Source organism: Eschrichtius robustus, chromosome 10 (assembly GCF_028021215.1).
Source record: "Eschrichtius robustus isolate mEscRob2 chromosome 10, mEscRob2.pri, whole genome shotgun sequence".
Taxonomy (NCBI): domain Eukaryota; kingdom Metazoa; phylum Chordata; class Mammalia; order Artiodactyla; family Eschrichtiidae; genus Eschrichtius; species Eschrichtius robustus.
This window is the reverse complement of record NC_090833.1, coordinates 103,670,584-103,694,189: the sequence shown is the minus strand read 5'-3', so window position 1 is coordinate 103,694,189 and position 23,606 is coordinate 103,670,584. Positions and strand designations below refer to the sequence as shown.

The 23,606-nt window shown below is 45.6% G+C and overlaps 1 protein-coding gene across 1 annotated transcript in view; it reads right to left on the bottom strand.

The window, feature by feature from the left end:
• Positions 1–9,716: 9,716 nt before the first annotated feature.
• Positions 9,717–23,606, bottom strand: part of SLC39A14 (solute carrier family 39 member 14) — a 45,153-nt gene continuing 31,263 nt past the window's right edge. Inside the window, exons 3-9 of the mRNA XM_068552066.1 lie at positions 21,754–21,940; positions 18,512–18,681; positions 16,330–16,452; positions 15,659–15,847; positions 15,334–15,541; positions 14,063–14,247; positions 9,717–11,926 (exon numbers count right to left, since the gene is read on the bottom strand). Coding sequence (XP_068408167.1) covers positions 11,780–11,926; positions 14,063–14,247; positions 15,334–15,541; positions 15,659–15,847; positions 16,330–16,452; positions 18,512–18,681; positions 21,754–21,940 — 1,209 coding nt within the window. The 3' untranslated portion in view covers positions 9,717–11,779. The remainder of the gene's footprint in view (positions 11,927–14,062; positions 14,248–15,333; positions 15,542–15,658; positions 15,848–16,329; positions 16,453–18,511; positions 18,682–21,753; positions 21,941–23,606) is intronic.

The window sequence follows — 23,606 nt, the reverse complement described above, 5'->3', positions numbered from 1 at the left end:
ACAATCTCTCTGGAAAGGGATTTGGCAGTATCAATCAAAGAAGATATATGTATGGCCAATGAAAAGATTCTCAACATTGTTAGTCACCAGGGAAATGCAAAATAAACCATACTGAGATACCACTTTACTAGCCTAGTAGAAGAGCTAAAATTAAAGACTCTCGGTCTTCCCTGATGGCACAGTGGTTAAGAATGCAGGGGACATGGTTTCGAGCTGTGGTCCGGGAAGATCCCACATGCCGTGGAGCAACTAAGCCCGTGCGCTACAACTACTGAGCCCACGTGCCCCAACTACTGAAGCCCACCCACCTAGAGCCTGTGCTCCGCAACAAGAGAAGCCGCCACCGCAATGAAGAGTAGCCCCCACTTGCCGCAACTAGAGAAAGCCCGCGTGCAGCAACGCAGACCCAACGCAGCCAAAAATAATTAACTAATCAATTAATTTTAAAAAATGACTCTCAACACGGAAGTGTTGGCAAGGATGGGAGCAACTCTCCCACATCGCTGGTGGGAGAGTAAAATGCTACAACTTCTTTGGAAGTTTCTTGTAAAGTTAAATATACACCTACTCTATGATTCAGTAATTCTACTCTTGGGTATTTTACCCAACAGCAATAATTACCCAAACAGTAGACTACTACTCAGCTAATAAAAAGGAAATAATTACTGATGCATGCAACAGTATGGATGAATCTCAAAAACATTATGGTGAACAAAAGAAACAAGACACAAAATAGTACATACTATGATTTCATTTGCATAGGAAAATGTTTAAATGAAGTATGAAATTGGATGCAACATTATGCTTTATGCAAAATCATACTTTAGATGGAAAGATATTGGCTATCATGAGAAAAGCCTCAGGAGATAACGAAAAGTGAAAAAGTACAGTATGGACCCCATGTTATTAACAGACAAGCTAATGTATGCATAAAAATGCTAGAAGGAACTATTAATATGTTCACTCATTGGATAAATATTAATTAGGTGCCAACTGTTCCAGGCACTGTGCTAGGTAGTAGCGTTACAGTGATGAACTAAAATCAACACAGTTCTTACCACCATGGAGCATTAGCTGATGAGGAAAAGACTGTTAACAGTAGCCATCTCTTGGCGGTATGATTAAAAGTCACTTACAAAAAAACAATTTTCTGTATTTTACAGATTTTCTATGGTGAGAAAGTATTACTTTATAACTAGGAGAAAAAAATATTTAAATGCTCTTTTCTTTCACAGGCCTGTTGTCCACGCCTATTTCCAGTAGCATTAAATATTCATTTGGGGAACTTTCTGAGAGCCTTCTCTGATCAAAACAAAACATCTAGAACCACTCAATGAAAACATAAAAAGAAGAAAACTCTCATTAAGCTCCCTTCCCAAACAATATTTTTAAATGAATAAGGCTTAAATGCACTGGTGGTGGTGGTAATGTTTTTAGTCATCACATCAACAGCTCCTGGCAACAACTGGAGGGTTCTATTTCACTCAGCTTGTACAGGTATCCACCTGGCCTGGGTCAGTTGCATTTTCATTTAATTGATGAATTTGATTCTCTTTCCTTTTACTTTCTGCATTGGTCAGAATTGACTACTTAAAACTATCAAGATTCATGCTAAATTGGCAATTCTACTAATTTCTTCAAATCTAGGTTTCCATGTTACAGGGCTTGTGAGACTTGGTATATTTCCTTATGACACTCCCTAAGCACTTCATAAACCTTAATTAATGACTAACTCTTCTGAGAAATAATTACGAATGCTTTTAATTTAACAAAAGCACAGGGAATCCTAGTTTCCACTGTTGTACAAAAGTAATCTGGCTTCAGTTTCTACGTGTATGAAGCCATTAAATATTAAACTTCTGTGTTAAATGCAGAGAACTGCAGAATATTTTAAAAACTGCAATAAAATAGCAAAAGGTATTTTATAGTGTATAATCTCTAATTTTATATGAAAAAGCACTACAGAAATGTTTTTATTAGTAATACATATTGTATGGACATTGTATACTATATTTTACTCATATCTTCCTATGAGTCCATTTAATTTTGATTAAGTTACCTCAGAATGGACTCCTCCCACCACAGTTGAGGTCTAAAAAAAATTAGCGACTCCATGTTAAAAAAACATTTTTTTTGCAATTGGAAAAACATGGCCTAAAGCAACATTCTACCAATCATAGCCTGATATCAAATTTATAATCTCTTTAGACTTTTTTTGTTTTGTTTTGGCTTTGCCGTGTGGCTCATGGGATCTCAGTTCCCTGACCAGAGATTGAACCTGGGCCCTAAGCAGTGAAAGTGTGGAGTCCTAACCACTTGGCCGCCAGGGAATTCCCCCCTTTAGACTCTTGTAAGTAAAAAATGCGAATGAAAGTTTTGCTGACTGGTAAATATATATTTACAGGTTGATATTCAGGCCATTTGGGGGGTAATATGCAAAGCTCTTAACAGTGTGTTATCCCTTGGTCTTCCTGGGAGAACCCAATACTATAACTGTGACAAGGATTGGGGAGCCCCAAAGCTGCCATCACCCCCTATTACTTTTGTTTAAATCCTTAAGAAGTAGGAGAGAAAATGGTGGCAGTCATTGCTGGCTACATAATACAGTACAGTCTAGGAGAACAGAATTTAATAGCTCTCTCAGACCTGGGCTCCAGCATTCCACAGCATTCCTTCGTTGCTGTAGGTAAACATCACAGGCATTCATCAAGTTGCTTGGGCCACAAATTTAGAGTTGGGGGCCAGGCAGAGAGGGACGCTCAATCCCTCACACACCATATCCTGTAAACCTACTCCCCCTACGGTCCATTTTTCCATACAACAGATCTTTCTCAACTTAAGTCTGATTTTTATCATTCCTCTGCTTAAAACCCTCAAGTGTCTCCTTTTTTCCTGAAAGTGATCTACTTCTTAGTAGACTTCTGTCTACTTCTTTGAACTCAGCTCAAACCTCTTTCCTTACATCCACTACAATTCAGACATAGTGGCCTTGTTTATACTGTATATACTGCAATTTATACAAATAACCTCAAACAGACCAAGCTCATTTCTGTCCCAGAGCTCTTGCATTTGCTGTACCACAGGGTTTCAAATCATTCCCTCCCCATCCAGGTCCAAACTATAAATGAAATAAAGGTTTTGAGTATATTTTTAAGTGCTTTGGGGTATGTGTGAGAAATGTGTAGGAAAGCATATATTTTTCAGTTTCTCAAAGGAATCCAGACAATAAAATGTTAATGACCACTGGTATAGAGTTTTAATTTATAAAGCGCTTTCTTATACATTTACTTTTCATTATGTTTATGCAGGTAGATAGTATAGAAACGATCATTTCTACCTCGTAGATAGACATTGAGGTGTGAAGAGGTTAAACATATCAGAGTTCACACAGCCAGTCGGCGATAGAATTGACACAAATCCATTCTTTTGGACTCAAAATCCTGTGCCCTTTTGGCTGAAGACCAAGACATAGTCCATTCTTGCTTGTCTTCATTTGCTTCAAAAACATCAAAGTTAAACACTTTTCTAAGGGCTTTCTTATTTAAACTAGCTTATAAGGCTGCATTAGGGCTTCCCTGGTGGCGCAGTGGTTGAGAATCTGCCTGCCAATGCAGGGGACATGGGTTCGATCCCTGGTCTGGGAAGATCCCACATGCCACGGAGCAACTGGGCCCGTGAGCCACAACTACTGAGCCTGCGTGCCTGGAGCCTGTGCTCCGCAACAAGAGAGGCCGCGATAGTGAGAGGCCCGCGCACCGCGATGAAGAGGGGCCCCGGCTCGCCGCAACTAGAGTAAGCCCTCGCACAGAAACGAAAACCCAACACAGCCAAAAATAAAAATAAAAAAATAGAATGTAAAGGATGTACCAAGGTTAAAAAAAAAAAAAAAAAAAAGGCTGCATTAAAATTTTCAATGAAAATAATTTTATCATCAGCTGGATCAAGGCAGTTTTCAAGCAAAAATTTAATGTATGAACAAAGGAATGCTAAAGAGTTTTCTATTAAGCTAAGTAGAGCATAATTGGGGAAATAGCTTTGCAGGAATAAATTTAGCACACCTTAAAACCAAATGAAAATAATGTTGAGCTCTCTAATGTTTAGATTTTACCTACCCTTTTAATTAGCATACACAACTGAACCATCTATCCTGAAAAATCAATTTAATCTAATTTTTTTTAAAGTTAGTTTTCCCAGAAAAGAAAAATCTAAATTTAATCTCTTTCTCCTGCTCATGCAGTTTTCAAGAGAAATGGGATGGGGGGGGATCTACATTATTTGGAGAATTACCACAAAACATTTAAACCATGTGAATTTGGCAGCAAAGATACTTCGTCTCAAGGGCCATGCCTGTGTAATGACCTATATGGGAAAAGAATCTAAAAAAGAATGGATGTATGTACAACTGATTCACTTTGCTGTACAGCAGAAGCTAACACAACATTGTAAATCGACTATACTCCAATCAAAAAAAAAAGGGGAGGGTATGCCTGTAGGATACAACCAGACACCAGCTTCAAAAGAGCTTGCTTCATTAACCTCAAGAACTTAAAGGGAACATGTCACTTGAAAGAATCTCCTATTCTGGGAGGATACAGTAGATCAAAGAGACTTTTTTCCTTCCTTATGAGCATCTATAATTAAAGACCTAATCCTTTATTTTAAGGAAGAAAAAACATGTGTCCTTTATTGAATTAGTTGTTTTCTTTTCCTTAAAACCCACGAGGTTAACATCATGTTTTGGAAGGAATTTCCTTTTAACCGGCCTGGGTGTCATTCTTAGATTTTGGTGCATATAAAAATGTTAGCCTAGCAGCATGTCTGCCTGGCGTCTTGGGACCTGCCACCTTCCCTGGACAATGTGAAGCCCAGTACCCAATCCCCACCGCCTGCAGAGGCCCAGCTTCATGCACAGCAAGGGCAGCAAAAGGAAGGACAGCCTGGAAGGGAGAAGCATAAATCCATCCACTTACAGGGTGTGTCCACATCTAGTGCAGGCAGCGATAACCATGGTATCCAGGATTTCTCCAATGAGGACCAGTTGAAGTTCCACTATGGGGTTCGAGGGCCTCCCCTGGGCAGCTGCAGTGCCCATAGGTGTGGCAGTGGACACCGATGGAGACATTTTCAAGGCAGACTATGACAACCATTGGGTCAGCATCTTTTCTTCTGAGGGCAAGTTCAAGACCAAGATTGGAGCTGGTTGCCTCATAGGCTCCAAGGGAGTAGCCATAGAAGTGAATGGACATATCATTGTGTTTGACAAGTTGCTGCATCTTTACCTTCTGGCCCAGTGGCAAGCTGGTTGGCCATTTTGGGGGCCATGAGGCCACTGACCAACACTTTGCAGGGCCCCATCTTGTGAACAAGAATGAGATTGTAGCGATAGATTTCCATAACCATTCCATGAAGGTGGACGGGGCTGGCAGAGTTCCTCTTCAGGTTTGGCTCCCACAGGAGGGCAACGGGCGGTTCAACGCCCCCACGGGAGTAGCTGTGGATTCCAGCAGCAGCACCCTTGTGGCTGACCAGGGCAGCGCGGCACCCAGGCGTTGCACGGCTCTGGGTCCTTCCTGTCCTCGTATCAAGTCTGCAGAACCATCGCAGCACCCACGGAGCCTGGCACTGACCTCCGATGCCCCCGTCGTGGTGGCGGCCTATGCTGGTGTCAACGAAAATAATCAATTAACAATCTATAATAGGAATAGAAGAGTTTTTTTGAACCAAACTGAGGACTGCAGCTTCAAGACAGCATCTCAGATAACTGAGGAACTGTTCCAGAGAAGCATGGTTTTCAGCAGTTTTATATGTTGTCAGAACAAAGAACATTAAACAAGTCAAGGATACATTCCTTCAAGGTTAAAAAAAAGATCAGCACTACACAGCGAGTCAGTATGACCTTGGCATCTGGGAAAGGAGTCTTATCATTGAAGGAGTATCAGCATTGGCGTCCCAGGAAGGGAGACATCTAATCTTTACTTTTAACATGGACATTCTTTACTTTCGGCCAATGTACCCTTTTCTTAATAATTAAAGCAGATGAGGCCTATGCTACACCAGTAGTGGCATGGAGGCCCGGCCTAGCTCACGCAGGGATGTACCTAGGGGTGACTGGACAAGAGGCTCTGGCCAGAATCTGGCAGCCCTGAACGTGGGTTGTGGGCATGGGTGCCCTGGTGCCTTCCTCTTCCCCATCTCCCAACCCCAGGGTTGCTCTTTATTTACTCGTTTCTTGCTTTTAACTGGGTGGGCCTAGACTGTGGTCTCAATGATGTCTGCAAAGCTTCCCCCTACCCTTTTTACACACCTCCCCCGTCCCCTCAATCTGCTCCCCACTCCCCCAGCCTGGGGCGGAACAGCCTCGTACTCCAAGGCACAAGGCCCTCTGATGGTCTGTTTGCCACCCTTCACACAAAGACAGCAATACCCCATCTCTTTAATGAAATGAGTTCACACAAAAAGGCAAATGTAGGATGACGTGTACTTTAAGAGCACATTTCACATTTAGAATTACCTCATCAAAAAATTTCTTTCCAGGGGCCTCTGCTAGGAATTTCCTGATGGTTTTCTATTACATACGTATATTTATAACAACCTGTGGATTATTGCCTAAGTTAATTCTTAGGCAACCTCAATAGAGAAGCAAACCACAGATGGAGAAAAAAAAAAAAAAAATCCAGAGCCTAATGGAAGAAAGAACTACTTCTTGGCTTCTGATTGCCAGAATTAGAACGCTTTTAGGTTATTCCTTAAGTGTAACTGATGCCACTGTTTCGGGATCCCATCCACTGCTAGGATCTAAGATTGCTGTCATACGGGAAGGGTAGTCTGTTAACTCCCTTCCTTCATTTAAAATAAACCTTGAAGAAACATCTGGCAAGAATTGTGATGTTGAAAATACTTTTTTGGCTGACAGATCTAAACATACTTAGCTGTGAGATGATAAGGACCTATGGATCTTTTCCAACCACCATTTTTTTTTAATATTTAAATGGAATATAATTCAGTTTATTCCAGAAGGATGAAAAGGATTCACTTCTGCTGGGATTCAAACCTATCATTCTTGAGAAGTCCACGTGTATCGCACTGGATCATTAAGAGTACAGAAATCTTTAAAATAGATGAGCATTTTGTTTTCCCACGAATCAAAAATCCTGTGTCCATGTTTGGTGTCTTCATTATTTCTCGAAATGGATTTTGCTCAAATCAGATCTCAGCATCACCGAATGGTAAAGAAGAGTGTGCAGAAACAACTTGATAGGAGAAGGGCATTCACCTTCCACCAAAAATGTCCTGAATGGCTTAGCTGGTTAGCAGTATTACAAAGAGATGGCTGAGATCAAAGTTTTAATCTTCTTAGTGACCTGCTTACTCTGCTTAGCTCTATTCTATACTGGCCACAAATTCACCTCTCAAATTTCTGTTTCTAAATAAAGAAGGACCAGGAAACAAGGCATTAGCAAAACCAACACCAAACACAGGAAAACACAACAGGAACTGCTGCCAGTGGAAAAGGAGCCCTTCCATCAACACAGAACTTGCAGGCATTTCATTTCGTCTTTTCATTCATTCTTTCTGTGTGGCAGGTGCTGGTATCACAGAAAGAAACCAGGTATATTGCCTCTACCCAGAAGGAACTCGGTTTATAAAGAACAAGAGAGATTACAGTGCAAGTCCAGTAACTGAGGTGTGAACAGGGAGGCACTAATTCCAGCCTGGGCAGGCTCTCCAGAGGTGGCACAAGCCGAAGGACAGAGCGACTATCATTTTGAACAGCTGTAGCAGACGTTAGTCCAATATAGTAGCTACTTAATGAAATTTAAAATACCAACAGGAGGGGCTTCCCTGGTGGTCACAGTGGTTAAGAACCCGCCTGCCAATGCAGGGGACACGGGTTCGAGCCCTGGTCCGGGAAGATCCCACATGCCATGGAGCAACTAAGCCCGTGCGCCGCAACTGCTGAGCCCACGTGCTGCAACTACTGAAGCCCGCACGGCCTAGAGCCCGTGCTCCGCAACAAGAGAAGTCACCGCAATGAGAAGGCTGCACACCTCAACGAAGAGTAGCCCCCGCTCACCACAACTAGAGAAAGCCCGCGCGCAGCAACGAAGACCCAATGCAACCAAATATAACTAATAAATTAATTAATTAATTAAAAAATAAATAAATAAAAATCTTTAAAAAAAATAAAATACCAGCAGGAGCCACTTAATATATTATTCTTGAGTTTTAAAAAAATGGGAGGACTGAGCAACAGGCATTTGGGAATCTCTAGTGTATGTATTAATAAGATGGCATCAATTCTTTTACCCCACTGCTCGTTTTTGTTGTCGAAGATAAACAACAGATCCCTGGCCCTTTGAATAAATTGAAATAAGAACAGGTTTAGAATTTTAAGTCTCAGGACAGAACGTTTCCCTATAAGACATACAGGAGCTGTGGTTTAAATGAACCAAGTGTACTCTCCAAGTTTCAAATCATGGATTTATACAAGTGAAAACAGTGTGACAGAAAGCTCTACTTAGGAAACACCACAGTTCTTCCATCACTGATGAAGTCATGGGCTCCATTAAAAGATAAGTTAATCATTTAAAGTGAGTATGTTATGCTATCTGAGGTTCCTTCTAAAACCCCTCTCCAAAGGTAAGCTGGACCAGTAAAATGAAGCTTTATAAGTTAGCAAGACACCATCCCCATCTTGTGTTCAACAGTCTTCATTACACCCACGTTATTGCCAAAGATGACACTTGCAATTCAACAGTTACAGAATATAGCTTTATTTATAGAATCTTACAAATAAAAACATCTACAGTCCACATAACTTAAGTTATTTTTTTTCTAATTTATCCTCATAACACCTGAGTTATTTAAAAAAATACTGTGATGGAATTGCAGAACTGTAAAAGGAAATATGAGTAATAAAAATCTAACCTCTCTCTTTTGCAAAAATCAGACAACTTTTCGTTTTTTACGCAGATTTCCAACGTATTACCATCTCCACATTACCATGTGGAAGAGGACTTACTAAAAACAGGTCTTAGGATACCCGAACAGAGAAGCCTTCTTTTTAAAACCCAGGGTGAAGGACCAATGAAGGAAAGACCTAAGTTGACACTAGACACAAAAAACCTTTGGGGCAAGGACAGAAGGCAACCTGCAAGCCAGGGTGAGGGTGAGAAGCAGCAGAACCCCTGCTCCTGGGTCACTGCTCCTGCACGTGACACATACTTTCCTTGTTATCCTTAATGGGAGCCGGTCCACGCAGGGAAAGGGAGGGTGAAGATGCTAATGCCAGAGGTGAAAAAGGCCCTCAGAACTCGCTACTCCTCAGACTTCTAATATGTACAAATGCTTAAAACAGCAAATCCAACACTTCAAAAAGAAATGGCCACATTTTCAATTGAGGAAAACCTGTTGCCAATGGCAACACATAATCAGTTGCACGATTTCAGTGTCTCCACCCCTAAGCTCAAAGTAGGACTGGCCTCTGGACCAATTAGTTTGAAGAGAATTTCCCTTTGAGGCAGCTGTCTGTGAAAGGAAAGTTAGTTCTTAATATAGGTGTGCAAGAGAAGGGAAGGCACCCTGCTACTTCGTATTTTATTTTTTAATTTGCTCAAGGTTACATTTTTGAGCTCTTCTCCTAAAACTAGAAACCCACTAACTCTTACTTAGGATTCTACTCCAAGAATAACAGTATTTATAAGGAATGACAGATCTATAGGGAATGCTAAAATTATAAATTTAATACATCCATGTGAATTAAGGGAAGCAAAATCTCCTGAAGTCCTAAGGTTTGAGTGTTATTTCCTGCTAGCTCCTGCAAGCAGTTTGAGGGAAATCAAACAGAAAAGACAAAGAATCGTTTTAAAACAGTAACAATGACAATATAAAAAGTTAGATTCCAACATTCAAGGAATTGGTTCTTTGGTAAAAACTGGACCATAATCGTACCAGGAGTCTGTCCTGATAGTTCATCTAGAATTGTGAGAACTGAGTTTTCCTTCTTCTTCTGCCCATTCTCAAATCTATCAAAGTCAATAGGCAAGATGAGAAAAACTTATAAAGCATCACCAGCGGTTTTCCCGCTCATGTTCTTTTCAAGAATAGTCCTGGTTTGACGGATGTTTCCCAAGGGGCGGGGGGGGGGGGGGGGGGGGGGGGGGAGGGCGGGGGGGCGGGGAAAAAAGCCAGAGTAGATGCTGCTTTTAACTACCATAGAGTGGAAAGTTTTCCTGTCAGAACGGAAAAACTAACGGGTGGTGGCGACGGACCAGGACTCGTCAGCCACATGCACAAGTCAGTTTGTGAACACAGCCCCTGGGCTGCGACTGTGGGCACCACTGAGGAAGGCTTCTGGAGAGGTCGGCTCCCCAGAGTGGCTAAAGAATCTCACATTATCAATATGATAATAATAAAGCAATTCACCTAGTGAACCTGGAGATTAGCTCCCCTCCAAGCCAGAGCTCTGAGGAGAGAGCTCCACAGGGCCGGCGGCTGGCCTACGGTCTCACACACAAGTCTATCAATCCGTTTTTCTGAAGAGAGTTAGAACAATTCCTATTCAATTCAATACAGGATTCGCCCTTGCTTGTTTGGGGTGAGGGAGTAAGGGGGAACCCCAGACGGTGCAGCAGAACCCATGGGTCCTCTATTCTGCAAACCCCAGGGATGCCCCCATCCAAGCTCTGGACCTTCCATCTCAGAGTTCTATCACTGTTACTTATGGAATTAGTAAACCCTAAATGTTGCCTGCACTGATTCCATTTCTGATTACCCTTGTCAAGAAGACCACAAGCTGCACTCCAGTTCTGTAAGTCAGCTTGCCACCCGTCAGCACAACTGTTGACCAGGGAGGTAAATCTGTGCAGTCTGCCCTCTGACATGGGCATCGTCAATGTGCTTAGAATGTGCTTCCAGGGAGTCTCCCAGGAGATGGGGGTGGGGAAAGGGGGCTAGAAATCACAGCAAAGCCAGCGGATTTCTCACAGGTCTCTCTTCTCTGCCCTCCAGTCTGCCAGTGTTCATCCAAAAGGAGGGGAGGTTCAGGCAACAGAACCTACCTGCTGGCTCACCTGGACGGCCACGAAACACCAGGTGCAGAACCGGTGCCAAGCATCCCAGTGGGAACAGGTAACCATCCTGACAAGACACACACCCCCATCTCAGGGTGATCCTTGCCTCTCCCTCCTGCCCTACTCATCTGTTTCCAGCTTTCAGTTCTCTTTGAAAGAATAGGCAACTGAACAGATTTTGAAAAAATAAGAGGGATTCCTATCTTCTATACCTTTTCTGTAAAAATAGGCGGATTCGCTTAAAAATGGGTCACCTTGAGGCCGAGGAAACACATTTAGATTTATGGGCCCCAAACTATAGATTCACCTCCTGATATTTCTAACCAAGTTGTGAGCCCTGGCTATCTTTTTTGCATTGTCGGGCAAAGGATTCAAAATGTCTCAGTGCTGGTTGGAAGAGAAAGAGGCCAGGGTAACCAGAGAAAAAAGTTAGTCTTGTCTTTTAAGCTGCATTCAGTTCCAGAATCACTCCGAGAAAGAAGAGGAAAGGGAGAGAGGCACTACCTAGAGGCTGGTTACCAGGGCAGCTTATTCCTAGGATACAGCATTTTAAAAACAGCTAACATTTGAATGCAGGAATACAGTCTCCATGTCACAGTTTTTAATAGAACTGCCTCTTCCGAGGTGCTTCCTGGATGAGGAGTCCTCGGGCCAGGGATCGGCAGCCAAGGGCCAGACTGCCAATCCCGCCGGCTCCTGGCAAGGCCCTACCCGATCTGGATCTGTCCCGAATACATAGTGAGGACCAGCATGATGCTGAAACCAGTCAAGAGGCCCAGGTTCTGGATGGCAAAGGGGATCAAGACACTGCCCTTCCTTTCATCCTCTTGGCAGACCTCGTTCATCTCAGGGAACTGAGGAAGAAGAAAAAAACACGAGAGAGCTGCAGTTCCTTTCTTAACCTTTAAGTGCAGGACAATTCAGTCATATATATATTACCTAACAATTATTACAACATTTACTATTATTATATTTTTATATTATAAGGCTACCACAATCATTAGTATAAATATATGATTATAATAAAGATATATAATATACGATTGGTTTACAAAGAAAATCAACAGCAATAACTTCTAGAACTTAAACGTTAGAGCCTTTCTCCAAGGTGGTTACCACTACTTTACAGCTATGGAAGTGAAACAAAGTACTATACATGCATGTAACCCTGGATGTGTTTAGATGCGGACTAAAAATAACCACTTTGATAAAAATTACTGTGATCTTTAAAAACACTTCAAAAGGTCTTTTTGCTATCAGAATGTTGTCACTTGTTTGGGAAACTCAGCAACCATGTAAGGGGCCAGCATGGAATGGAACTAAGCATTGCCATGACTCAAGGCCTCTTGCTGCTGGCCAGCAAGGCAGGTGACAAAAATACCCTAACCCCAGGGAGGGCCACCCACCGGAGGAGAGAATCTAAGATGTTTCCATGGGCTGAGGACGGACCATGGTGGTCAGTGCTCTCATCATCTCATCAAAAATACTACTTTCCCTTATAAAGCAGAAACTAACACACCATTGTAAAGCAATTATACTCCAATAAAGATGTTATAAAAAAAAACAAAAAACAAAAAACAACTACTTTCCAGGACTGCTCTGCTGGTGCAGTGGTTAAGACTCCGCGCTCCCAATGCAGGGGGGCCAGGTTCGTTCCCTGCTCAGGAAACTAGATCCCACATGTCACAACTAAGGAGCCCGCCTGCTGCAACTAAGACCCAGCATGACCAAGTAAATAAATAAATATTTTAAAAAAACAAAAACAAAAAACTGCTTTCCGAGGATATGGAAAATAATTCATGCAAACCTGCCAAAGAACATGTCATGCCAACAAGGAAGGAAACCAACCTTGTTAGTTAGAAAAGATGCAACAAATCAGGTATTAAACTAGCAAACGCAAAACTACTTACATGGTTATACCAAATGTTAGCGGGTACAATGTACACTTTCAGACACTGCTAATGATGTAAATTAAAGAAGGGTAAGCTTTTTAGAAAGCAATTTGGCGATATATATTAAAACCTCAAACCACGCATCCCTTCTGAACCAGCAATTCTTGTTCTGGAGAAGGTAAATCCTCTCACCAAATACTACTGCTAATGAGAAAAGGATGCTTTTAAAGAGTATGCCACATGAAAAATGTCTAGGATGCATTAAGTAAAAAAAAAAAAAAAAAAAAAAAGAAACCAGGGTATAAAATTGTGTACTCCATGTGATTAGTTATTTAAAAACAAACACAATGCACTGAGATGAAAAAGAAACAAACCCAAGTGTTGTTGTTTTGGGGGAGAATAATTATGGGTAAGTTCCTCTCCTTCCTTCCCTCCCTCCCCCCCATTCTTCATCTATAAGTCTCTATTCTGTAATTCTTAAAGTAAGGACCCTGGAGTTGAGATACATCATTTTCTTTAACGACATATGCTAAAGGAACATAGGCCTTTCATCCTTTAAAATCTAATGTTCCCTTAAAAGGCATTGAACAGTACACTGTTATTTACAAATCGTGTGGCATGTGACTTGATTCCTCAATAAAGTTATTATTGGTGGCTCAGCGGTTAAGAATCTGCCTGCCAATGCAGCGGACACAGGTTCAATCCCTGGTCCAGGAAGATCCACATGCCGTGGAGCAACTAAGCCCGTGTGCCACAACTACTGAGCCTGAGCTCTAGAGCCCACAAGCCACAACTAATGAGCCCACACGCTCTAGGGCCCACGTGCCTAGAGCCCGTGCTCCACAACAAGAGACGCCACTGCAACGAGAAGCCCGCGCACCGCAACAAAGAGTAGCCCCCGCTTGCCACGACTAGAGAAAGCCCGCGCACAGCAACAAAGACCCAATGCAGCCAAAAATAAATAAATAAATAAATTTATTTTAAAAAAAACAAAAACAAAAAAACTAACTAATGCCCCTTAGCTGTCCTCCCAATCCAATGAATTTCATAACCCAATCCAGTTTTGCCTACAAGGCATTAAAACTATGGAAGACTTACCATATCAGCCAGAGAAATATACAAGAACATTCCTCCAGCCAGGGCAAAGATCCAGTTGGCAGAGAAGTGGCTGCCAGCTAAGATGCCGAAGGCCAGGCCCACGTAACAGCAGCAGGCAGAGAGGAAGTTGAAGAAGAGAGCCTGTTGGATACTCATGCCGGCATTGAGCAGGATGACAAAGTCTCCTATGGTGGGGACAACAAGAGGGGAGGGTGTGGACAGAAGATTCATACTAGGTCGTGGGACACACAACTTGATGAGGACATGCTTAAACGCTGGATGGAGTGTGGGTGAAAATCAAGATGGCCCTAGACTGGAGATCACGGTGACAAGACTAGGGCCCCCTTGACCACCACGCCGAGGGGCTGTCTCCATCTGCGAGGCTGGGAGTGTACATCCAGCCTAGAGGCTGAACACAATGCACAAGATTTTCAAAAGAGAAAACCATCTAGCAATGGCCTCATTTCTCTTTTGATTGATGGTGAAACAGAAGGAGCTTCCTTCCTCAAAACTGCAATGAATGGTATTTTTCGAAAACAAAATTGAGACTGAGAGAAGTTAAAGTAATTTGCCCAAAGTCACAAGCCGATAAGTGGCAAAGCCAGGACATGACCTTGAGTGTCTGAGCCTCCAAAAAGTCTAGGCTTTTTACACTCTCCCTCTGATAAAACCAAGGACCTTCCAACCCCTGGTTCATCTATTTCTTCTACCCACCAGACTTCTAACATACATCTCAGCCTTTGGAAGATTAATAGGATGTAAGAGATAACCTATATTGAGCACTTAGCATAGCGTATGGCACGCAGTAAGTCCTTTTCACTGCTTTTTCCTTTTGTTTCTTACAATAAATCAATGAGGAAGGTACCAGTATTAAGCCCAGTGTAGAGGTGAGGAAACAGCCACAGGTTATGGGACTTTGGGGAAACAACCATCCCAGTAAAAAATGCCATCATTTCCAATGATCAATTTTCTTTCTTTCTTTCTTTCTTCCTTTTTTTGGCCACGCTGCGCAGGATGCGGGATCTTAGCTCCCTGACCAGGGGTCGAACCCATGCCCCCTGCAGTGGAAGCGTGGAGTCTTAACCATTAGAAAGCCAGGGAAGTCCCGTCCAATGATCAATTTTCAATTATTAATTCAGCTGTTGAGAATTAGTGGTTGGATTTCACATAGCATAGACAATGTGTTAATTAATTATAATGTGTGTTCTGAAGTGGGGGGAGGAGTCGGCACAAGCGGAAGGGGCTGGGGGGCGGGGTGTCAGCACACTTACCTAGTTCGTGTGGGAACTCCTCGCAGAGGATGGCCACCGAGGTGCTGATGCCTTGGAAGACAGACACGGTGAAGGAGGCACCAATAGCCAGGCCATCGATGAAATTATGGAGGCCGTCACTCAGGGTGATCATCCAGGCCAGTGTGCCGATGTCAGAGTAGCGGACACCTTTCAGCCAGTAGCAGGCGCTCTGGGAAGCCTGCAGGTCCTGCAAGAAAGCCCCCCTGTCAAAGGGTGGACGACGGACCTTCAAGGTAAGCCCGAGTCATCAAGGCCATTACCGCTTAAGGGCCCCTGCCTGCCCAGCAGTGGATGGCCCACTGACCTGGACAGAGAGGGAGCCCACGATGACCTTCTCGTCCATCACAGGGGCCTTCCCGTCCAGCTCGCCACTGCAGCGCTGAGGAATCATGTGGTCCAGATCCCCGTTCTGCAGCTTCTCCGTCACCCCCTCCTCCTGGTCCTTCTGGGAAGGGAGCGTCTCAGAAGCATAATGACTGTGTCCGTGATGATGCTGGAGGGACCACAGGGAGGGGTCGGGTCAGTGCAACGCTCACCAAAACCACCCACCCAGCAGGAGCTCCAAGCACCGGGAAGACCTCACTCCCACCATCCAAGAAAACACAAGCAGGTGATAGGACAGAAACCTAGGGCAAGGTGTTGGAGAAAGCTGAATCGAAGGGCATGTGGTGCTGCCAAGGGACGGATCTCAGAGGAGTGACCTCAGGGCCAACACTCATTCCTGCCAGGAGGCACAGCAAAGAGCGTTTAGAGCTGCTCCTCGCAATGGCTGATGATTCGCCCTCACCCACTGCTAATACCCTCCTGAGGTGAAGTGAGATAGCTACTCAGGAAATAGTTTGTGGGTTTGAATCCACGGCGGGAGGATCCAGGTAAGTTCACTGGATTGGCACTGAGGTAACACCACTACCGGACACATTTCTGAGATGGATGCTCTCCCTAGAGGCACTTCTTTTACCAACGATCAGGCCTCACCTCATTTTTCTGCCTAAGAAGCATCTTCAAGACCTTCTCTGTGAAAAAGAAGAGATAAAAGCCCCCAAACACCACTGCAGACTTGGAGACATAATAATCTTCCAGAGGGTTGAAACCAAAAGCCTGTGGACCCAAGAAAACAAAATGAGTTTAAGAATATAGAAAATCTTCACTGGTCCCCTCTCATCTCTTTAGCCACTTGACTCTAGGAAAGGAAGAGGCCGGGATAACTCTGCCATGTACTCAATCCCCTTCCAGCAAAGATCTAGCCCTTGATGTTTCCCTCATGTCACATCACCAGACCTGCTGGGTTCTTTCTAGCTTATTTTCTGATGCAAAAGACAGATCGTCTTTAGAATTTTACTCTCAGGAAGAACAGCCTTGGATGTGGCTTTCTACTTTTAATGAGGATTCTGTCTTCATTTCTCCTGGTGCTTTGCTACAAGGGCAGACTCTGCCGGCAGATTCCATCTTTAAGGAGGAGACACTCGTGTTTGTTTTCATCGTTATATAGCGTTCCTGGCTGATCTGCCTGTAAACACACAGGGAGATGGTACAGTTATACTTTCTAAAATGGGAAATCCTTTCTCCAGTTAAATAGTAAGAATTGCGGCATCTTCCTGACCGCAGACCTCCCAGTGACCACAAAACCAAGAAAGCAGACTGGGTGACTGCATGTGCCAATTCTGGGGGTTTTGTCTTGGTTTCTGGAAACTTCACTTATTATGGCCAAAAGGCAGAAAGAAAAAAGACTCCATTGGGAAGCAGACAGGAGTAGAAATCCGGAGAATTGCATTCTTGGTGACGCTCCTGACTTGTGCAGGGGGCCCTTGGGAAAGTGTCTGCTGAGCTGCTCCTAAGTTTTCTGATAGGAAATGGGCCTCTCGAATAAACGCCAGCCTTCTCATGAATGGGTCCCAGATAAAAGACCATCAGTACCAGGAACTCCGGGCTGCTTAAAAGCTAAGTGTTTTTCTTTTCTATTTTAAAGGGACGAAATGCAATCTCTTAGTGTAGTTTTCTAAGAGACATTAAAGGTCAAGTTCTAGAAGAGAAATTACTCATTCCGGCCAACTTTCCAGGAGAGTCAAATCATTTTAAGGAAAAGTGGAGTGAAAAGAGGCAACTAACAGTTCTCCACAAAAAGCACTAAGATATGAGCTCTTGTGCAGGTCAGATTCTGTATCTGTTAAATGGGTACAACATTCCTTGTTTCCTACACATCACAGAGGTGATCTAAGGATCAACTCAGAAAACACAAAACCGCATCTCGGAAAACAAAGTGCTATAAGGAGCCCGGGGCGTCACCTTTCTGCTTCACCTCCGGCTCATCCAGGCCTGTCAGACTACCCACAGTGAAGCGCCTCAGGATTCCTGCCATCAGCAGGTCTACGCAGAGACCACACGGGATCAGAAACTCCTCCAAGGCCCTTGTAAGTCTTACAGACACTGGGCTCCTCCTCTCTCATGAAGGGTTTCCTGGTTAGCCCAGGCGAAGGGGCAAAGGTGCCATCAACGTGTGTGAGGCCAGACTGGTGGGTTCTCTCTAGCTTCTTTTCTTCTTCTTTTTTTTTTTTTTGCCAACAGCAAAACTTTACTGCACACCTATTATATAAAGGCCCTTCCATGGATTAGGAGCTCATTATTTAATCCTCATACCTCTCTAGCTTATTTTCTGATGCAAAAGACAGATTGTCTTTAGAATTTAATGCCCTACGGAGGAGAAGTGAGCTTTTCATTGAGACCTATGGATTCTGTTTTTGGTGCCAAAAGCTCCAAATTGGGAGCCATAACGTGACCTAACTACACTACCTCTCTCCACCCAACAGATAGTGAGCACCAGGTGTTTAAGAAACATTAACTCACGTAACCCTCACGGCATCACCCTGAGGTCCGCCCTTATTACTCTTCCCGTTTTACGTATGAGGAAACGGAAGCACAGAGAGGTCAGGTGACTTGCCCAAGGGCACAGAACTTGTGGCCGGTGGAGCTGGGACTTAAACCAGCTCTCAAACCTTCTCTAAGCTGCCTCTCCTCGCTCGTGCCTACGTCCTAGCTTCACTTTCCAAAAGGAGAGGACCTCCTCTCTAGGCCTTCTGTGGAGACGGAGGGCCCTCCCACTGTGTCCCGCCATCCCCCAGGAGGCGGCGTGCTCCTGTGCAAGGGCCCTGGCTTGCCATACCTCGGGGATGAGCTGGAAGAGGGCGTTGGAGTAGAGGGTTCCAATCGCCAGAGCTATGAAGTAGAGCAGCAGCCTCTTGTAAAAAGTCTTCTTCATGAAGGGCACCACGCTGGCCCCCATCAGGGAGCAGAGGGAGATGACGGTCACACAGAGGAGACCGTACCCCCAGACTGCCGGGGAGGGGGAGCCAGCCCCACCCAGGACAGGGACAAGGGCGAAAGCCCCACGGCACAGCCGCCGCCATTCAGGGAGAGAGGTGGAGAGGGCGGGAGGTAGAGTGGGAGGGGGTTTTGGTGGATATTAACAAAGGAGGCAAAACAAGAAAAATCAGAGAGACAAGCAGGGTGGGAGAGAGAAACAGAACATTTGTTAGTGATTCAAGTCCGATGAAATTTCCTTCAATCAGCTCAGGAGAAACGGGGAGGAACTCGAGGTGGCCTTGGAACCCCGCGTCTCTCGCCCCTGCTGCCTGGTGGCTGAGTCCCACCTGCTGGCTGCTGTGCCTGGCAGGGCAGGTCCTGCCTTGGCCTGTAGCCGAGGCGTGCTCAGGCCTAGCCAGGGGCTGCCCAGCAGACTTTGGACTCGAGAGCTCTATGGAACAGGAAACCAGAGCAAGGGGAAGAGACCGATCGACCATTGGGCTGCCGTGTTGGCACGTCTGACCCTCGCTATGCAGGCACGTGGGACACTCCCCGCACCCGGTCTGCTCTGTGCAGGACTCAACAAAGTCGGACGTGCAGGGCAGAAGGGACGGACAAGTAAGGCCCGATGGCCACAAAATCCATTCTCTTAACATCTCAGGTTCTGTTGCCTTTTTTTTTTTTTTTCCTATGACCTTGTTTTGTTTTTTGTTTTTGTTTTCGGCTATGCCCCGAAACTTGCAGGATCTCAGTTGCCCGACCAGGGAATGAACCTGGGCCATGGCACAGGAAACCCGGAATCCTAACCACTAGGCCACCAGGGAACTCCCTCAGGTTTTGCTTTATTTGTTTGTTTCCATTTGCTTTGAGAGGGCTGCAGTGTAGAGAAGAGAGTTCCAAGATCACCCCGTCGAAAAATATTTCCTCTACCATTTCCCAGCGTCACACACTCCGGGCAGGACAAAAGTGAGCCAGGATGAGGCCTCCCCTGTGAGCCCAGGGGCGGAGTATGTACCATTATTGTATTCCCATTCAACAGGCAACACAGCACTTCATTTCCAATCTTGAAAAAAAATTAATAAATTTAATTTCTGGAGCTGAAAAAAAAAGTAGCCCAAGATGAGGCCTGCCCTGAGAAGTGCTTGCTAGATTCATGTGGAATTCTGATATAGCATCAAGATGGTTCACCTTAAACCAGATTTCTCCCCTCATCATGAAGAGGGAACAGGCAAGGCAAGGCTGGGCATCCCATAGAGTCTTCTGATTGGGAAAGGGCAGGCAGCTGCCTATGGAAGGCGGCCATCAACATTCCCAAAGAAGGTCCACACATCACCCATCGCCCCACTGCACGTCCTTGCCTGAGCTGACAGGTGGGCAGACTGTCACCTTGGGTCTTATTTTTTTTAGCTCCTCAGTGGTTACAATTAAAGAACAAAATCAACAAACATTTCAGAACAGTCAAGTAAGGGTACCAGGAAGTCAGTCCTATCAGGAAAAAGTCAAGATGCAAGGTGTGAAGGACGGTGGGTCCCTCTCCTTAATTTGGTAATTTTGATTTCGCTTTTTTCATTAAATAGTCTTGATGCTATGTTTGGCCCTCTATACTGTGGATTAGGGCCTGCTTAAAAAAAAAGGATCACGTACTTTTTAGGTCAATACAACTTTTCAGTCAGTAACCCCTTTCCTTCCACCTCATTCCAGGTGGATCATCTCTTGGTGGCCACACCTGAGTATGGCCAGGTCCTCTACTTAGAACAGAGGCGGGGTCCGGAGGACCAAGGGCAGGGACAGCCACCACCGGCTGCTTTCCTTTCCAGTCCTGCCGACAGGGCTTAGGAAAGGCACTGACTGGGGAAGGAGGCTGACAGGTCCCCAGCATGGGGGACAAGCGCTGAGAGCCTTGCATCTGACATCCCCTGAAGAGGCCAGAGGCAAACCTGGGTGCCCCAGGAGTGAGAGGAGGCCCTTGAGATCCAGAGGCAGAAGTCATTTGCATCCCTTGACATGAGGAAGAAGTTAATGGTTCAGGTGGCGGCTGTCAGGTGCCTTGGAGCACAGGGGCGGGGCGGGGACGCCCCAGGGAGAGAGGACGCGCACGCTTCTTTGCTACTGCACCTCTGGGATGAGCTGGAAGAGCGCGTTAGAGAGCAGCGTTCCAATGGACAGGGCGATGAAGTAAGTGAGCACACGGCTGAAAAACGCTTTCTCCGTGCACGGCAGGACGAGCACTCCCAGGAGAGAGGCCAGGTTAATCAGTGAGACACTGAGGAAGCCAAAGCCCCACACTGTGGAGGAACAAGAACAGACGAGGGCCTCCATTACTGAGGGTGGAGGTACTCTTGCTGCCGGGGGCGGCCCGTTCTGAACTCAGCGGCAATCAGGGCAGACAGAGATCCGCCAACCCATCAGTAAATGCTTGCCGAGTCCACCTGTTGCTGGGTGCTGTGGAGAAGCCTAAAAATATACACCAAAGCTGCTATCCAAAAGCAGCTTACCTTTCAGACGGAGGGGCAGATGAAAACATGAAAGGCTATAGACCATAGGAGTTAAATAACGACAGCAGGAAACGACGTGGGGTGTGACACAGGTGGCACGTGCTAGGTACCAAGTGCCAGGCCGCTCACACCAGCATGACTGGACAGCAGAAGGTCGATCCAGGCCCAAGGGAGCCATGTGCACACACAGGCCACGGTGAACCACTGCGGCTGGAGCAGGGGTACCGGGCAGGGGAGGGGGAGGAGGATGAAGTGGGCCGAGGGCAGACTGTGAAAGGCCCTAAATGCTAAACTCAAAAATCAAGGTGTTGGCCCCCTGGTAGTTTAATGAAAACCAAAATGGAAAAGTGACCAAAAAGAGCACCTCGAGGCTGGTCCAAAAGCCCCACGATGGCACGCTCACCAGCCACGCTGCCTGGCCTGGCAATGTGCTGGACCGGTCTTGGGAGCACACGAGATACCTGTATAGTCATTACTCCAACTCGCCCCTCCCGACGATGATAAGAGGATGATAAGCGGCCAAACATTCAGCGGGCAGCTCTATCTGATCAGCCCGGTGGTCCTCGTGCTTGTACGGACCAGGCCCTGCCTTCCCGTGCCGGCTCACCTTCAACTGAGCTGGGCCTCCCCTCTTCCGTCTGCTCGTTCTCCTCATTCTCCTGGTTCTCGGAGGAGCAGGCCCGGGAATCCAGCTGCTGGAGGATGGTGGGGCAGAACTCCTGGAACTCACGCCCCCCAATCCGCAACTGGTCGCTGAGGTTGTGGGCAGCAAAGAGGTCTCCAGAACTGAAGCACTGAAACCAAGTGGGAGGGGCAGAAAGCCTCTTAGGAACCAAAGTCACACCTTGCCCCTGATGAGCCTTCCCAGACGGAAAACAGAAGATGCAACTGTTCAAATTTCACGGAACCTGCAGACTAATTTCCAAGGATGAGAGCAAAGTGGTCCCTAAACTTGAAAGACTGATAAGTAATCTTAGAGATCAGCCACCCATACATACCTTCCACTCACCCATCTGTAAATGGCTACCCAGAAGTTCTGGGAACAACTGAATTCCAATCATTATGACCAGGGTGTGGCTTCTGGAAAACATGCCTCTATGTGCATTCCTGAAGATACAGCTTCTCCCAGATACCAAATCTGGCCACATTACAACAGCCCAGGGAGCTATTACAGTAAAATGCAGATTTCACATACTTCTCCAGAGCTATTGAGCACAGGTGTCTAAGGGGAACAGTAGTCTCCTGGACCATATACAGTAATGTCCCCAGCCTGCAGGATGTGTTGGCAGAGATTGGGGAAGGAAGCGGGGGAAATCTGAAGACTCAGGGTCTGCCATGGAGCAAGTGTGGGCTACCCAGTGGGCATGAGCTCTCAGTTCCCTTGGGAGGCATCAGGTTAAGTGGTTCTCACACACCGTTCCCGTGAAACACTGCCATTTTACTTCTAATTAGACAGTTACACGTCGGTCTTTCGCTGAGTTTGGTTTTACGTGGCTCTGTCTCTGAGGGAGCCAGCCCTCTGTGAGTGCCGACGAGTGAGGGTTTCTGGGCCTACAAAGCTGGGGGCTGGGACATCCCTGGCGGTCCAGTGGTTAAGACTTCGCCTTCCAATGCAGGGGGTGCGGGTTCAATCCCTGGTCAGGGAGGCTGGGATCCCACATGCCTTGCGGCCAGAAAACCAAAAAACATAAAACTGAAGCAATATTGTAACAAATTCAGTAAAGACTTTAAAAATGGTCCACATCAAAAAAATCTTAAAAAAAAAAAAAATGCTGGGGGCTGGACTCGGTGACCCCAAGATCCTGCTGCTGAGCCGGAAGGCCTCTGGGGTCAGGCTGCACGAGCACCCCCCAAGGCAGCCGCCCCTCCGACTCAGATGTGCACCACGCCCCCGTGGTTCTGCATACACGCCACATGGCCCCCCCCCAGCCTGGCCACTCGGTCTCTCCAAACTCTGTTCTCCTTCAAGGTGAAGCTCCAGGACGCCCCACACAGAAGCTTCCTTGACCATCTCGTGCACACTCACGGCGCTTCTCTCATTTCTGAATCCTATAATGACTATCCAAGCCACAGCATCTAGCGCTTCATTTGAATATCAGTTAACTCTGTTCTTGGTTGGCTGAGCTCCCCATCTTAACAGTAAACTCCCTAAACATGACTCATTTTTCTCTCTTTCTCACAACACTCAGCACAGGGAACAAAGTAGATAGATAAAGACGTTGCTGGCTGACTTATATTTGGCTGCCATACACAGCCTCAGACTCTGATTAGCCAAGATGATATGGAAGACAGAACAGAGAACCAGGAGCCAAAAGACCTGAGTCTTAATCCTGGTCCCTCCAGAACTCACTGTGGGTCCCTTAGTATCTCAGTATACACAGGATATAGTGAAGATCTGCCACCTGCACATAGAGGTACTTTGAGGCTCACCTAGGATAACGGGCAAAGGGCTTTGCAGAA